The sequence below is a fragment of the Oryza brachyantha genome, chromosome 12 (assembly GCF_000231095.2).
Source record: "Oryza brachyantha chromosome 12, ObraRS2, whole genome shotgun sequence".
Lineage (NCBI taxonomy): Eukaryota > Viridiplantae > Streptophyta > Magnoliopsida > Poales > Poaceae > Oryza > Oryza brachyantha.
Window position 1 is genome coordinate 3,879,446 of NC_023174.2, and position 18,633 is coordinate 3,898,078.

An 18,633-nucleotide genomic window follows, 5' to 3' on the forward strand; every position below is an offset into this window, starting at 1 on the left:
ATTGAATTCCTGGCGAAATGAACCCCAGGTCTAGCACCAACCATAGGCCTATTTCAGGAATAAGTTCTACGGAGGATATAGTTGTAAAAATAAGTTTACAGAAGGATCATATTTCAAAATTTGTCTTCTGAGGATACTGCTCATTTGCTCAAGGTCTTAACACCTCAGAATATCAGCTGGGTGGGCCCTACAAGATATCCAGGAAATCAGGAGATGTGTAGTCACCTTTGGACAGGTTGCAGAGGAACCAGACAAGGTAAAAACTATGATACAATTCACTCTTTCTTTGATCAGAGCAACTTTTTATTCTAAATATTTTGCTTATAAAAATACTGCTCATTTAGCCCTTCAAGATAGTATGAGGAATTTTATTCAGGAATAATTGAGGTGTTTACATGTGTATCATTCAATTCTGCATACGTCAGTGCGTACGTATATGTGCATCATCAATGGACAAATCACATATTGCATCTGGTTTCTGGAGTTCAGATAAGGCATTTAGACTCACTATCTTTTTGTTTTATTCAATTACATATACAGCAACATCAAGCTCCTGTTAATATCCCTCGATAATGTTAGGTATGGGTCACAGGTATTTTTCATGTCACACTATCTAGTTTACACGGAGCATTTTACTCTGAAATTACATGTATGGCACTGGAGAATAAAGGAAACACTGACTACTCATCCAAATTATTAACTAAATTTACATGAATATCAACGTACACGGCTCGCGGAATCCTGGTTGTTGAGAGCTTGAGATAGAACGCATTTGGTTGGTTTTGAAGTGCAGTTTGAAATGCGTGATGTGGGTATAACTCTTGGAGGCGAGCCAATGTAGACTTCCACAACTGAAACAAAAGGAAGTGGAAATTATCAACATAGATTTTCTGAGCTTGAAGTGATCCTGCTTCTATAGATACTGGAGAAACCAGCAGCTTTATTAATATGTGTGTATCACCAAAAATATATATACTTTAATTACTGCAGGCATCTTAAAGGAGCAAGAGCAACAACCTTCAGTTACAACGAGGACGATGCATCTGGTTGGTTTTCAGGGACCGCAACTTGAAATGCTGGAAGCTTCATGTATGCCTCATAAAATCTCTTCAGAATTGGGTATTTTGACTGAGACAAAAGAATAAATGACATCATTAGTTTCGAAGCATGTGGTCTAAAAATTTTCTCAAGAGTGAGATGACTTTAAAATTAAGGACAACATATGCGAATTTCCCTACCATATCAATTTGGAAGCGTGTTACGCCTGCATGGATCTGGGGCGCTAGAAATACGTCTGCCTGTACACAAGAACGGACCAGACAATAACTTGAGGTGTATAGTGCAGTGATTTAAGCATCAAAGACAATAACTTCCAGTATAGAGTGCAGTGACATTAGCAGCATCAAGTGTAGCAGAAGCTTGTTGGGAATAAATATGTTGATTAGCTTAGTAATCTAAGGAGAGAGAACCATATCTAAATGGTCATCCTAAGATTAATTGCAGGTATGCACTCTGTTCATCAAGTAGAATTGTCAGGACATACCAAGCATATGTCAAGAAAAAAATCTGCAGTTAAAAATACATACCAATTGGACTTCATCTCCAGTAGCATATTTACTGTCACATCCTTCCAGAAGTTTTTCAATTGCTGAAACAAATCCAGTGAAGAGTAAGAGTGGACCAGAATATAACTCAGCAAGTAATAAGGCAAGAAGAGTAGAAAATATAGCGAAAGAGGCAAACAGTATTACTATATTAAGTACTGCTAGGAATGTCATCGTTATATTACACTTTATTCTGGCCCTAGGCTTCAAGCGTGTCCAGATGTGTGTATTTAAGGACAAAGACGAGGAAGTAACAGAGAACCTCTATAACAGAGTGTGAAATCACACCTCTAAATCCCTTGTCGGTGTAATGATGAACTATCTGAAGGCTCTCACTAGCGCTCATTTTGCCATCAGCTAAACCTACAAAAGTATGGCACGGAATAAATGTGGACATAAATTGGTGTACTAATACTGAAAAGTACAACAATTCAGCAAAAAAGACAGTTGCAGGTCAACCCACAATTACAGCATAGCATTGAAGAGGCTGGATGCTTGAACACACTATATTTGCAATCTGCAGCAAACAAAAAGGTATGCATTATTTGTACGAACTGGCATTCTCTAAACACAATTATTTGTACCATTGGTCCTTTTCCCCTTTTAACTAGTACAATTTTAGTAATGTAAATTGATAAATATAACATGAAAACACATTCGATCAAAACTCTAGGAAAAATGTTTACCTGCATGTTAAGAGCTTTCTTTTTGAGATCTTGAGGTAAAAGAGGATGCTGGGGATATTTGTCTTCAAGATACTGCTCAACAGAAAGCAAGACTTCTTGTCACAAATATTAGAGATATGAACTTAAAAAAAGATTAAAATCCTGAAAAAACCACAACATAATAATATGATTGCAAGAGAGTCAGAGACAGTGAAATCCCCATCTACTAATGCTGGCACATACTTAATTGGATTGATCTTTTCATAATCTGCGATATAATCACATTGAGAACGGTCAAAGCAATGCATGAGCAACACTAGAAAGTGTCAAATTTCATTTAGTTTGCAATTTTTAGATGGTTTTTACGTGGTGAATCAGTGACACAATTAGAAATATTATGTAGTAACATATATTCGTGATATTAATGAACAAACAATCTAGTATATCAATTACGACAGTAGTTGCATTTATTTGGTGCCATATATCATATTCACTGAGTCAATGAGTTGAACACTGACACACTGACAATTTATATTACTCACCTGCATCACTCCGTGTCACTGCCCTGTACTCATAATCAATACCTGCATTACAAAGAAATAGTTTAATTAGCTCATGGGAAGGCAAATATTATTAGTGTATATGCTTTAAGGTGAATAGGGGCACCGAACGTCGAACAAATTGTTAAACGCAGCAAACTTGCAACCAGTCACTAGTTTTTGTGAGTTACTGGGGCCCCCAAAACAACAACTAAAGAGTAAATTGTTCACCTTTCAGCTGTACTTTCTGAACTTGGAAAGAAATATGCCAATTACTGTATGCGCATATCCTTGTATGTCAAACAAATCTCCCATACAACTGATAAATCCCATCTAACATAAAAGCAAATTCTTGTCAGATTGAACAAGTCCATACATGGTACGCATCATATTGCCTAGTAATCAACACCCAACAATGATGCTCGAACACACTAGCTAGTGACCCTCTAATGTTTCCCCATTTCGTTGAGACACTTGTTTAACTTTTGGATCACCCAATCCACTGATATAATCTAAGTAAGCACTCTAACCATAAAATCAAATTGTCTCCAACAGGATAAGCATGAGGATTAACCAATGATTGAAACCCAAGAAACAGCAGATCGAGCACATTATTCCCACTCCCACCACAAGCAGAAGCAGGTAGGGCACCTTTGAGGTTGAGGGCTATCCGGACCCTGTAGGAGCAGGAGCTGATCCACGCGCTGTAGAGAACGGGCTTCTTCTCCTCCGCCATGGCCACGCAACTGGGTCGAAGAAGCGGGGCAGCAGCCACAAGGCGCCGATCGAGAGGATGGATTCCTTCCTCCTCCTCCTCTCGGGTAGGTGGTGTGGAGTGAGAAGGGGAAGACGACGGCGAGGCGTGGCCGGCCGTCGGCGGAGGAATCGAGGAGGAACGAGGGCCGTCGGATCGATCAGCGACGGAGGGCTGAGGATCGTCGTCCGTAGGCTTACCTTCCACTACCCACGACACTACTCGCTCTGTCAAAAAAAAAAAAAAAAAAAACAATACTCCAATTTCCGTGTCCAATATTTGACTATCCGTTTTATTTAAAAATATTCAGAAAATTAGAAAAAAATAGTCACACGTAAAATATTATTCATGATTTATCATCTAATAAAAATAAAAATATCAATCATAAAAAAAATTTTAAATAAGACAAAGAGTTAAAAATTGCAGGTAAAAAGTAAAAAAATTGATTTATTTTGGGACGGAGGGAGTATTTATTATGTTAGAAACAAAGGCACAAACGAGACACGAATTTAACGTGGAAAACCCTTGCGGGAAAAACCACGGGCGCCAACCGGCAATAATCATTATGAGGATATGATTACAATGCAGGGGAAACAATGAGAACTTTTTTCTTCCCGTGCAGACTACAAGAGTATATATAAGGGGAAAATCTAAGAGTCCTAGTAGGATTAGGCGAAAGAATCCTATTAGGAAACTAATCCGACTCCTAGTAGAAAACAACTGGGAGAAACCTACTAGGAAACTAATCCGGATATAATTCCAGTTACAATTCGGATCACATATTTAACAATCTCCACCTTGAGACGAATTTTCTCTAGTAGCATCAAAATCATCAATTACCAATATACACCTCACAGGTCAAATTGATTGCGCGCCAAATAGTCTCTTGGACTATACCGTAACACCAACCAAGCTTTATATCTTGCCTCATCAGTTGGAGATATACCTTCCTTTCTTTTGAAAATCCACTTGCAACGGATAGGTTTCTTCTCCTTTGGCAATTCCACCAATTTCCAAGTATGATTCTTTTCAAGTGACTCCATCTCATCATGCATGGCAGCTATCCATCTATTGCTATCGGTAGAAACAATAGCCTCAGAATATGAAGAAGGTTCTGCATTACCTTCGATTTCTTGCGCCACACTCATAGCATAAGCAACTATGTTCGCTTCTTCGATCAATCTTTGAGGGGCTTTAATATTTCGCCTAGCTCTGCCTTGTGCAATAGAGTATTTTGGTGACTGCTCAACAACAGAAGAGTCTGACTCTTCAATAACCGGTGCATCTTGGTTACTAGCAATATTCTCTTTTTCTGGTACATGTACTGAACTGATCAAGTGCTCCACCTGCACGCTTGCTTTCTGCTGACTCTTAACAGGAACATTAGTAGAAGATTTATCATTCAACGTAACTGTTTCATTGAAGATGACATTTCTACTAATCACAACCTTTTGGGTTTCAGGACACCATAACTTGTAGGCTTTCACACCAGAAGGATAACCAAGAAATATGCACTTAATAGCTCTAGGCTTCAATTTACCGTTGTCAACGTGAGCATAAGCAGTACAACCAAATACTTTCAGGTCTGAATAATTAGCTGGGGAACCAGACCACATCTCAATTGGAGTCTTCTTATCGATGGCATAACTGGGTGAGCGATTAATAAAATAACAAGCAGTGGAAGCAGCTTCCGCCAAAAAACGTCTAGGTAAACCTGCATTTGACAGCATACAACGGGCCTTTGAAATAATTGTCCTGTTCATACGCTTAACTACGCCGTTCTGTTGAGGTGTATGAGAAACGGTGTAGTGGCGCACAATGCCTTCTGACCTACAATATGATTTAAATTGCCTAGAACAGAACTCCATCCCATTATCAGTACGAAGGACTTTCACCTTCCTTTCAGTCTGTCTTTCGACCATAGTCTTCCACTCCTTAAATACCAAAAAAGCTTCAAATTTGTGCTTTAGAAAATAGGGCCAAACTTTTCTCGAATAATCATCAACGATAGTCATCATATAACGAGCACCTCCAAATGACCTCTTACGAGCAGGACCCCATAAGTCAGAATGCACATAATCAAGAATACCTTCAGTAGTATGTGTGGATGTGGTAAACTTCACCCTCTTATGTTTGCCAAAGATACAATGCTCACAAAATTTCAACTTTCCGATGTTTTGTCCATCTAGTAATCCTCTCTTGCTCAATTCTGCCAAACCAATTTCACTCATATACCCGAGACGCATATGCCAAAGATCGGAATTCGATAATGAATCGGTAACTGCAGCAACATTACCTACTATCGTAGTACCTCGTAGATGGTACAAATCGGCAGTTTTAATATCAGCTTTCATCACAACAAGAGAGCCTTTTGTTACCTTCAAAATTCCGTCTCCACCGGAATATCTGTACCCTTTGCGATCAAGAGTAGATAAAGAGATGAGATTTCTCTTTAAACGGGGAATATGCCGCACATCTGATAATGTTCTAATGCAGCCATCAAACATCTTGATCTGTATAGTACCAACGCCCGCAACTTTGCAGGGCGTATTATCACCCATCAAAACATTACCACCTTGTACAGGTTCATAGGTGGTAAACCAATCCCTATTAGGGCACATATGATAGGTGCATCCAGTATCAAGAAGCCACTCGTCACTGGTTTGTACACAACCAGCATAAGCAACCAGTAATTCTGCATCTGGTTTATTATCAGTAGCAACTGCGGCTTTACCTTGCTCTTCTTGCTTACCTTTCGGTTTATAATTTCCCTTGTGCTTTTCTTTGTTCTGTAGCTTCCAACAATCGGAAATATCATGTCCACCTCTCTTGCAGTATTTGCATGACTTATACCTGCCTCTGGATTTTGATCTCCCGCGGTAGCCACTAGAACTTTTGTCTCTTGATTTGTTGTCTGTGTTCTTCTCTTGTTGCCTGCCCCGAACAACCAAGCTTTCTGGTTGTGAGTTAGATCCTTCAGAAGGTACCATCTTCTTCATCTTTTCTTTGGCTTGCAAAGCATCATAAACTTCTTGCAAAGTTAGAGTATCACGACTATACAAGATAGTATCTCTGAAATTTGCATATGAGCTAGGCAATGAGCACAACAGAATAAGGCCTAAATCCTCTTCATCATACTTTATCTCCATGGACTCAAGGTCAGCAACAATTTCCTTGAAAGTGGAGAGATGATCCATCACAGACTCATCATCTTGCAACTTGTGCAGAAATAACTTTTGCTTCAAGTGCATCTTGCTGGTTAGATCCTTTGTCATGCATATCTGTTCCAGCTTCAACCACAGCGCAGTAGCTGTCTTCTCCTTAAGCACTTCCTGCAAAATATTATTGGATAGATGAAGATGGATATATGCCATAGCCTTACGGTCTCTCTTCTTCTCATCGTCGGACCAATCATTTGTCCTTTTGTTGTTGAATCCATCAAGTGTATCATCCAGATCTTGCTGTGCAAGAATTGCACGCATCTTCACTTGCCACAATGAGAATCTTGTGTCTCGGTCCAAAAGAGGTAGATCATACTTTAAACTCACCATTGGGAATAAATCCTGAATCTGTTGGTATTAATATGTTGAACCCAAGCAGATACGCGAAACTCCAGTGCTCGGAACGATGCACAATAGTTGATCTGACAACTTTTGGGCACACAAGATCGGGTAAATGTAGCAATTAAATCTGGAAAGAAAAACGATACTGTTACTGTAGCTGTACTATAGCTGCTACAGTAGCGCGGATTGGACGGCACGATCTGATGGCTTGTCCTTGGAACGATCAATTTTTCTCCTGCGTGCGTGCGTCTGCTCCTTTCTTTTTCTTCTGTGCGGACGCGACGTCGAGTCGGAGTCGCCGCCGATTCCGACCTGATCTCGACGGAACGGCGATTCTGTAGATCACCGGAAAAAGCCCGGTCAGCGGTAGCAACGTAGCGTAGATTAATCTTCGCTGCTCTGATACCACTTGTTAGAAACAAAGGCACAAACGAGACACGAATTTAACGTGGAAAACCCTTGCGGGAAAAACCACGGGCGCCAACCGGCAATAATCACTATGAGGATATGATTACAATACAGGGAAAACAATGAGAACTTTTTTCTTCCCGTGCAGACTACAAGAGTATATATAAGGGGAAAATCTAAGAGTCCTAGTAGGATTAGGCGAAAGAATCCTATTAGGAAACTAATCCGACTCCTAGTAGGAAACAACTGGGAGAAACCTACTAGGAAACTAATCCGGATATAATTCCAGTTACAATTCGGATCACATATTTAACAATTTATTATGCCATTTATTAGTGAGTGGTTTCAATTCTTTTTTTAGTTTGTATGGAAGACCATGTTTGAAAGTGACGATAATTTTGTTAGGATTAGCTGGTTTATGTTGTATCTCGGACGAAGATCATGTTTGGAAATTTATTTGTCAGTATTGGTTTTTAATCACTAAGAATATATATATAAAAGTTTTATTATAATTTATTTTTTATTTATAAATATATTATTTGGTTTTTTTCGTAAATAAGCCAACAAATCACCCCATATAGGTAATGTTGAGCATTGTCAAACTCTTTTTTTTTCTTTTCTTTTCATCCGTATTAATCTATATAATTGTCTGTCATTACATGTTGCAATAGTTTGAGGAAACAACTTCCAGTGGTTTGACAAACATTATTCTTCTAGCCTCTTACTCCACTTACAGTGGTTTGTAGCCAGATCTTTCGTGTGTTGCCAAGAGAGTGTAGCAGACCATATTCTTCCATCAATAATTGATTATGAAGGTGTGCCATAGATGACTGATTGACTGTCCATCTTTTTGTCATTTTGTGCATCTACAAGATGTGATGATTAGCCAAAACCCTGTGAGATGATAAGCTCAATTTTTATGTATTTCAGCATAAAAATTTTTATGTCTTGCCACTTACAATGTCTATGTATTTCAGCATCCATACCATCTGTGCAACGTGCCAAAGTGTATTTTTCAGATATAGGAAGGAGTAATTATTGGATATATGAAGAGGGCCCTCATGTTGATATTTATTAAGAGGTGTAAGGCTTTGAATCGGGATGAGCTAGCTCACATCTTATGGTGCTAGCCGAAAGAGCCTTGGGTGTTTGTTTCCTAGATAAAATATTGCTAGCACGCAGACAGAGTGATTGTCTCTCAAATGGATTTGCTTGGAAATCTTAACAAAATGTAAAAGTTTAATGTTTCAAAAATATTCTTGTGTCTCTGCTCGTGGCTTGTTTGACCTGACATGTTTGATAGGCTATTCCTTTTAAACATTTTTTCATAGCTTATGGGCTTCCTAGCTAGCTCATGTATGTGGTACAAAACTTTGCAGCAGATAAAACACTGTTTCGATCACTCGGCATCATGTTTAGCGCATATTTTGCTTTATACTGTCTCCATTGTAAAATATAAGTATTTTAAATTTGTTTAGAGGAAATTAAGGTCGAGAAGAAAAAACTATGGTATTCATTAATAAATGATGAATAGATGGAGCTACTAGGATAGATGGAGAAAAAATGATAACTTTGAATGACAAGTAATTGATGGAACGAGTAGTACTATAAATAATATCAGGAATATTCATATTTTAAAATTTTAAATCCGAAAATAGCCACATTTTGAGATGGATGGAGAGAATACCATATCAGAATATATTTCACCTCACATCAGGTTGCATCGTGAAAAACCTTGTGAGACTCGAAACAGAAACACACCATCAACCGATCAACTCACTGACTAACATACATGTGATCTTCAAGTTCAACTGAATTACACAATAGATTACTACCTCCGTCCCTAAATGTTTGACGCCGTTGACTTTTTAACGTAATTTTACCATTCGTATTATTTAAAATATTTATATAATTACTAATTATTTTTATATCATTTCATTTATTGTTAAGTATACTTTTATGCATATATATAACTTTACATATTTTAAAAAAAGTTTGAATATGATGAATAGTCAAACATATATAAAAAAGTCAATGGTATCAAATATTTAGGAACGAAAGAATTACTAACTAATCTCGGTGATCTACTGACCACTGTAGAATTCAAGAGGAGACAGTTAACATGCAGAAAGACAAGAAAGTTTAGTGGCTCTAGAGCCTAAAACTCATGTCTTCTATGTGAGCTCTTTTAAGGAGATGGTCCTACCAGGCACACATGAATGAACACAGGCACACAGCCCATTGAAATGGCTGTGTTTGCTGGTACACTGTTTAGTGTTTATTCACGTGCCATGTCTGGGCTAAATAGTAGTGCTGGGTAGCACAAGAACATTCCATCATTCCAATAGACAGTGGGCCTCATTGGCTGGCCAAATGCAGAAAATATGTCAAATAGTGCATTAGTGGAAAAAAGAATTTGCGATTAAAAATTTATACTTATATGTTCTTTGCTACTTAAATAACAATGCCAAAAAAACTGCGATTACAACCTAAAAAAAATTCAAAAATAAGTTTTGAAATTTAAACTTTGGCAACGGCACATGGGTTTTAGGCCAAAAGATGTGGCACGAAGAAAACTAGACCTCTATTCAACGGTCACCCTTTGGATAAATATATTCAGGCAGTTATACAGGGAAATCACTATCTAGGTGAAAATCACTTAAACACATGTCGTAAGTTCTAAGAACACATTATAAAATTATTATACTCCGTATATAGTTAAGGTGATATTAGATAGTTATACAAAATTTTAGGTTGAATCTCAATTTGGTTCTATGAGATATCGAATTAAAAAACACGGTATCAGGTAATGTTTTTTCAGAAATCGTCCAACCTCCCATCTAGACGGATTCATTAAAGAAAAACATTACGGGCATTCGGATAGAAACCGCTCCCACCCATGAGAATAGAAACTACTTTACTCTCTCCACCAAATCCTCCCCACCTGCTTCCCTTCTATTAGATTCGGTGTTGGTGAGGCGAAAGAACAGTGTAACTGTGTGCTAGGAGAGGTACCGGAGATAGTTATAGTGCCGACGATCATCATAACATTAATGATGGAACCTTTTGTTGGTCACTGTTGAGTTTCTCATTAATATACATGTAATTTCAAATATATCCTAGTGATACTGCGGATACCCATAGGTATATATCGAGCTTGGTAATGATAACTAGGTATAAGTCGATACCCATATATAAATTCTAGGTACCAAAGTATTACGATCTCCGTCTACACCTTTTTTACCAATCAGCGAGCCATCTAGTGTTAGCTAGTGTCTTTTCTTCTCCCTTCCCCTTCTCTCCTTATCTCTACACCCTCTTAATTCTTGCTTTCGTTGTGCATGGTCATCGACTTGTGGAAAGGTATCACACGAGCAGAAACCGTGAAAAGCATGCGCAGCAAGGGCAACCCACGGAAGGGAATCGGGAGAAGTCATCGCGAGGATGGCAGCAGCGGCGAGGTATCGATCACGCGCGGAGGCACGCAGATCACGGCCCACTGTCAGCGCATCAACCGGGGAATTTGAAATTGGGATGCCTTTAATATGTACAGATTCATTAATCATCTCGTGGTACAAAGACATCCTGTGGTATAGTCGGGCTCATGTTTTTTTTCCACGCCGGTTGTTAATTAATTTCATATCTCATTAGTTAAGTCGATTTAATTTGTTCTTACTATCTTGTCTGTTAGTTCGTGGTTTCTATAAACTTCCCATCATCAAGAAACTAGTAGTAGACACTACTCTTTCGATGCAAACATCATTATTCCACACTTCAATTTAATGCTACTTATCTCATGCAAAACATGAGATAATATCTTGGATGTTGTGTAGAAAACATGTCTCATGCAAAACATCGTTTCATTCTCTTTCCTCATTTATTCACTTGCTACATCATTTTTTTATCCTATATGGTAACTTATTTAATATTATGGACACCATTCTAGTCATCGGGTTGGGAATGCTCTAATGTCACATTTCCTTGCTTAGTTGCTTGCCGCATAAATAGTTAGTCCATGTGTACGTGTGATGTCCATATATTTGCCGTTTTGTTTTAATTTGTATCAGTTATGGTTATGGAGTGATAGGTCGATCTTTTATTCATTGCCAACTTATTAAATTTTTTTCACGAGTATTTGAATGATTAAAAAGATTTTTCTACCATCCTTAAAGTTGTAGTGAGAGGTATTGCAATGCATAATATTAATAATGTAGTATCTCAAAGTACCTTCTGAAGAGCGGTAAAATTATATTTCTTTTAGAAAAAAACATGAGAGAACATCTCGTCCCAAGGCCTTATTCGATTAATCACTCTCGTATGAGGATAGAAGGGGGGTGTGTGGAGGGAAATTATTTTATACTTATTACAGAGTGAAATTATTTCGTCTCAATCCCCTCCTATCTGTCCCAATTGAGAATTAATCGGATAAGTCCTTGTGGATTAAGTGAACAAGACCTGAGTGGTGAAAAGCCATGCCCTATGTAATTCTGTGTCGAAAGCGTGCATTTTAAAAAATATTTGTTCACACTAGTGATTCTGATCTCTGAAAGATTAGATTCTAATGATAAATTCATACTTCAAACTTATCTCGCTTTAAATTTCTCTCCATTTAGCATGTGCTTTGGACGTCCTACTTATGTACTCCCTTCATCTAAAAAAAAAACTATACTTGTAACATAACTTACATATAACTATATAAGGCTATAAATAATAGAATGTCCCTCACTTTTTAAAACCACAATGCATTTATATTATTTTTGTCAAATCCTAATGCATTTGTTCTACTTTAACAAACCTAATTCAATAATTATTTTAGAAAATAAAGTTTTTATGGGATATAAATAAGACCTTGGAGAAAATTCTTTTTGGAACATAGGCAGTACAGTGGTCAATAGGGATGGCCTTTTGGCTTTTAACCTACCTAGATTGTTGTAAGTGTGTCAAGTGAAAGTACGTGTTTCTAGTAAATTTTAGAAAACTGCAACTATTTTCTTACAGCTATCAGTTTGCTACAATTTTAATATGGTATTTCACGAAACTACACCAATAACTTATGACTTTATCAAAGAAATAGAATTAATTAGGTCCACCTATTAGTCACACGTCGATAGTAGTTACAACTTTTTTTAAATTTTATTATTATAATTATAATTATGTGAAAATGCAGCTAAAGTCACAGTAAAGTGGTAGCTTTGATAAAATATTTACAGTTTTGTGAATTTTTTATATAAAATAACAGTACGGACGGGAAAACGTGCTGCTCGTTGGAAATTTTCCCCGCGCGAGTTGATGATACTCTCTTGTTTGAAGTTTGAAGGCCAGGATTACATGCGATCTTATCACCACTATTAATTGGAACACGAGAATCTGATATCGTCTACAGTACACATTAATTGCATACCAATTAATCCACCGCGCCCTAGGCGATCAGCAACATCAAGTACATCCATACTAGAATCACACTGGTGGGGTGGGCCGTGCAAACCAATCTAACGCTAAGCTAAAATTTGAATTTTTTTATTGAAATTTATTTTTCAGCATTGACCTTTAAACCAGTAAGAACGTGTATATAAAGGTTATATTCATAAATATATGTTGGGTGAGGTGCATAACGAAATAGAGCTCGGTTTTATTTGGTCTCGTTATCTCGATGAGTTCAACTAGCTGGATAGTTGTCAACAATTATATCGTATTAAATCACTTTTACAATTCATAAAATTTATCATTATATATATATATATATATATATATATATATATATATATATATATTATATATGTGTGTGTATGAATTGATGAATTGTACTTCTGGATCCTGGACGTGCAAGCGAGTGACGGCCAGTCCACAAGCAACAGATGATGCGCGTGGTAGGATGAACTACACCCAGAAGGAGGAACTACCATGCTCATCGTTGCTTAATATTATTTCTGATGCATGGTTGGATGTGCTGGTTTTGGGTTAATTCTGAAATGAAAAAAAAAAACAATAGAAGACACTGTAACATTGTGATAGACATTTAATTAGGGGATTCACTGTATTTGATTGTCTTTGATTTGAAGGACCTAAGGATGGTAAGTTGTGAAATGCCATGCTCATCTTTGATGAATATTATTTGTGATGCATGGTTCGATGTGCTGGTTATGGGTCAATTCGACCAAGAGTCGCTTCCTCTCCTGTCGGGTGCCCTCCGAGCCGGGTTATGCCCACAATTTAAAACTCGGGCTATTGGGTAAGGACATTCCACCGTGGACGTTGCACCCTCAACTCAGTTTCTTTTGATGCCTAAAATTTATCTGATGACGTGTTATACACGAGGGTCTCCGACTGAGAGTCTCTTCGTCGCTTCAGTGTAGAACCTAAATTCTTAGATGAAATATGGGCGTGACAGTCAATTTGATCATACAACTGACAAGATAAAGAATAAAACAAATTGGATCAGCTATCGAGCCGATACAATCCAGCCAATAGGATGTTGATGCAGTAGCGTTTAGCCGGTAGGTTGGACAATTGGCTATTGAAAGCTTGGATCAGCTAGGAATCCAATAAGAATATACTTGAATAATAATTAAATAAACGATGAGTACTTTGCTACGATCGGCCAAAGTCAACTAGCATATGATCCTCATGAGCCGATGTAACACAAATAACTACTAATTTAAATAAATAAACAAAGTTGATTGATATATAAGCAATAAAGTAAAGCAATCAACTATTCTATTGATATAAATACAATGAGTATACAGATTGGCATGGATCATCGCTTATATCCAACGGACAATCTAGCCTAACTTACTGGGAATACTCTTAAAAGATCGGACTAAACCGAGACAGTTCGAGATTATGCCTAGCAATACCGGGCAATTACTAAAATAGATCAAGATTGCTATCAAGCTGATGACTGATAACTTATCGATGGAACTTCGATAAAACAGTGAGCAAGATACATTGACCTAATATAAACTATTTGATAAACGCAATCTAGTAGATCGGACCGAACTAAGATAATATTAGATTGAATATGTCAAATAAAAAATTTCAAATTAATGTAAATCATCCAAAGTGGGTGATCAGATTAACCCAAGATACAGTAGTAACCTAAGCTGAAACGGATAACATAACCAGTAATTATACAACCAGATCAGAAGTCAGACTAAACCGAGACCATTCTGATCTAGCTGATATGATCACCGGGGCCAGCGGAACGTAGGACTTATCTATTCGCTGGAGATTGAAACGATGCAACCCCATGTCAGGTTCCAAGTTCCGCCAGTGATGAAACCTCGGTAAGGAGGGTGTCGATGCACCGAGAATAATTTTATTGATCTATGTAGATGTCTTACAATGACCCCCGGTGTACATATTGATATTCATGGGTGAATACTAGTTCATATTGGACACGTCACATATTTCCTAATAGATGAAAGGAAATAGCAAGTCCTATTTGGACTCCAACTCTAATCCTAAACCCAAAAGAAAACAAAGTGCTAATCGAACACGAGACTTTTCTAAGAGATGAAACAAAATTCTAAAGTTAGGCCTAATTAATAGATAAAATTAAACTACCATGTGTTGGTCTTCACGATTTCTTCTTGAACTCGGACTCTTCTGGATAAGATTTCCATCAGTTGATTGCATCTTCCCTTAAGCAAATTCACTAAGAAATTTTACCAAATTTTAGTGTTAATAGTTTTTTACTATTTTCTTGGGCCATGTTTTTACCTCTCCCACTATAGGCCAAGTGGTCTATGTGTGGTCTTGGCTCACATGACATAGTGAGTACCCCCACTGTAAATGTCCTTATAGTCCTTACATCCTCCTCTTTAGTATACAAGTGCATGCCTTGGCTGTGGTACCTTCTTAGAATGGCTGCGGGCAAAGACGACTACATCGGTTAAATTACTTTTTTTTATTTTGATTAATCAAATATGAAAGATTATTTGGTTTTTAAAGTTATTTAATAGTATAAGTGATAAAATTAGTTATATAAAATTAAAGTTCTACTCTGAAAAGGTGAGATGTTGAACTTGCTGATTAGCATTTTGATAAATATGCTCGCACGAACCAGTAAATAATCTACTTGAAAAGAACCCAGCATAAATACTATACACGTACTTCTTAGATATATAGATTTACCACTACCGTTACCTATGTATACTCGTAGTATGACAGAAATGTGGTCCTGCTGTTATGACAGGCCATCTAGCGTGATGGACTACCACGGCTCTATCAGCCTGCCAAAGGTCCTATAGCATCAACTAATCGTTGGCGTGACGAGGCTGGTGCTCTCTCTGTTAAAAAAACGAATTCTTTGGTTTTTTATACAACTTTGACCATCCGTTTTATTTAAAAAAATTTTAAAAAATTAAAAAAAATTAGTCACACGTAAAGTATTATTCATGATTTATCATCTAATAAAAATAAAAATATCAATCACACAAAAAATTTGAATAAGACGAAGAGTCAAAAATTAAAGGTAAAAAGTAAAAAATTGGTTTATTTTGAAACGGAAAGAGCATGCGCTTGGATATTCGGCACTGTGGACCCTGAACAGCAACCACTAACCAGTACCACTGGAGTGCTACTTCTTGGGGTCCAGTGCACTGTTTGTAGTTTTGTACTTGTCTCCCATGTGTACATGAGGTTTTAGAAAAAAAGGTTTGCAGTTTGTTTGGTTCTACTGTCTACTGTTTCCGATTAATTAGCATATTCACAGCTTGGATTTTTTTTTTTTTTGCCTATTCTATCGAGCTGCAATTCCTTTTCTCTTTTGCTAATTACTGCACTCACGTTATATGACTTAGGTTGTGTTCTTCTGTGTACGAAAGATTATACGATTCTTTGATAGCTATTTAGCAGTGTAAACGATGGAGTTAGCTTAAAAGGTGATGTGATGAACATATGTTATGAACTTTTAATTAGTCCTTTGTCATCCGGAGGCACTAACTCGATCGATTGGGTTAAAGAGTTCGATCATACACCCTCTTATTTTTAATATGTAATGTTTCACACCGTTAGTTTTCAAACATTTATTATATTTACTTTTTTAATATGCAAGATAATATTTCATTCTTAAAGTTCTGTTAGTGATAAAACAAATAATAATATAATTTTTTAAATAAGATAAATATTCAAATGTAAATCTAAAAGTCAACTTAAATTGATAAAAAAAATAAAGAAAATATATTAAATGCATGCGGTTACACCCAGCGATAAATATATTGAAGTAGACATGGTCATCTCCACAAATTAATATGGGTCTCTAGTGCGAAGGGCAAAATGGGATTCTAAAGAAGTAAAATTCATATAAACAAAGATACACAAACTTTAATACATGCTATTTCTTATAATACTTAGCAACATATCAAATATTGATGTTAAACTAATAAAGGTAGTACTCAAAGCGACCTCATGTTCTACTACAAAGCATCATACTTTCAGTATTATCATCCTTTTGATATTTGTTGTGATGAAATCTTCAACTATATCTTCATACGAGATATTGAAATTCACCCATATCGTTTCGCTTTTGCTTATGCTTGTAAGCCAAAATTTAAATTTTCATCCTTAAATTTAGAGTTGATTTTGTGGTTTTTATTGAAGTTTAATTTGCAGACTTGACTTTTAGATCACTAGTACATAACAGTTTTATTCATAAATTATTTTCCATTTACAAATATGCCATTTGACTTTTTCTCGAACAAGTGAAAAGATGAAGCATATTGTTTTCGAGTACTAAGCTCAGGTAGTGAAGAAGAGGGCAAAAAAGGAGGGATAAATCACACATGAGTTCATCCTAGCTTGCTTGCTCTACCTCAGTTGAGCGAGACAGAACAAATACACAAGAAGGTGAATAGATTGTGGAGCTAGCTAATCCACAAGAGATATCATGCGCGCTAGAGAGGATGTGGAGCCATTTTCTCTTTTTTTTCTACATTAATTAATTTCCAAAAGTCAACTAATGTCTAATGTACCATTTTTTTCACAGATTGCAAGCACCAGTGATGACATATATATACTACATCAATATCACTATGAATAAGGTAAAAAAAAAATTGAAGATTTTTGGAGTGACAGCGCGCGATCGAGTTAGTTAATTAAAAGAAAAAAAAAGGCATGCATCAACAACTCAAGGCCCTTTGCTGGTGGCAAATTAAAAATGAAAAATGTGTTTCTGATCTGGGCTTGAACTTTGAAATCATGACAAACAACTAGGGATGAAAATGGAGTGGATAATTTCTGTCTCTATTCTAGGGGAAAACACACACCGAGTGAATAATTTGGATCTGAATATGAATATAGATATCTTTTTGGGATGTGAATACAAATATGTTATGACTGTTTCCGACGAACACATACAAATATGGTTATTTGGGTATTATTACTAAATGGATATCTGCATAACACATAATGTATCTCTTTCTTATGTTTAGCGCTCTAGTTCTCTAATCAACTTTATTTATATTTTCATGGTATTTTAGTGTACAACACTAATGCATGTTAGTAACACTATTTAAAGTTAGAAATGGCTATCGAAATTGGACATTTATTTATATCAAATTAGCTCTACGAGCAATTGAAAGGAATATCATTTTCCAAGAAATGCTAATGTATGTATTTCATATTCTATCCTTATTTGTATTCGAAATAACATTTGTTTTGTATTCGAGGTATTCCACACTTTGTTTCCGTGTGTGTCTAAGGATATGAACACAAATACAATACGAGTGTTCTTGCATATATCCGCTCTGTTTTCATCCCAACACGTGGCTCACAGTCAGTACGAGGAGTATAGTAGATTAGGCTAGCACCCTACTTCTTCTAGGCCTAATATCCATTAAAATTACAAAAAAAAGATAAACCGCAGTGCACCAGTGAAGTGACGAACCTTACCGCGATTTTTCCCGCGCGCGCCATGTCTTGATTCCCCCCCCCCCCCCACGGTTTGAAGTTTGAAGGCCCTGATGACGCCACGTCACCCGCTTCTTCTACCATTAACTCAATTCTGTCCGTGCGATCACCATGTACAGGACTCGGGGATCCGATGATGATCCCGTAGCAGCAGGTGCAGTGTGGGCCAGGGGCACTGTTGGGCCCACACCT

At 37.0% G+C, this 18,633-nt stretch overlaps 1 protein-coding gene across 1 annotated transcript; it reads right to left on the reverse strand.

Moving 5' to 3' along the window:
• Positions 1-138: 138 nt before the first annotated feature.
• LOC102706150 (glutathione S-transferase-like) lies at positions 139-4,617 on the reverse strand. Its single transcript, XM_040529376.1, has 11 exons — positions 4,509-4,617; positions 3,460-3,789; positions 2,812-2,853; positions 2,448-2,537; positions 2,291-2,382; positions 2,064-2,121; positions 1,893-1,967; positions 1,587-1,648; positions 1,239-1,298; positions 1,018-1,128; positions 139-851 (listed from the first exon to the last, which is right to left on the reverse strand). Exons 1-10 carry the CDS (start codon positions 4,615-4,617, stop codon positions 1,024-1,026), a joined length of 1,023 nt encoding a protein of 340 aa, XP_040385310.1. The 3' UTR covers positions 139-851; positions 1,018-1,023.
• Positions 4,618-18,633: the final 14,016 nt, after the last annotated feature.

What these genes read in the sequence shown, in the direction of transcription:
- LOC102706150 (XM_040529376.1), bottom strand. Translation starts at nt 4,617, where the DNA reads ATGCATGATGAGATGGAGTCACTTGAAAAGAATCATACTTGGAAATTG. An exon ending in GATTTTCAAAAGAAAGGAAG is followed by an intron (nt 3,790 to 4,508) that starts GTATATCTCCAA and finishes TTTTTTTGACAG; the next exon opens with AGCGAGTAGTGTCGTGGGTA. An exon ending in GATAGCCCTCAACCTCAAAG is followed by an intron (nt 2,854 to 3,459) that starts GTGCCCTACCTG and finishes TTTGTAATGCAG; the next exon opens with GTATTGATTATGAGTACAGG.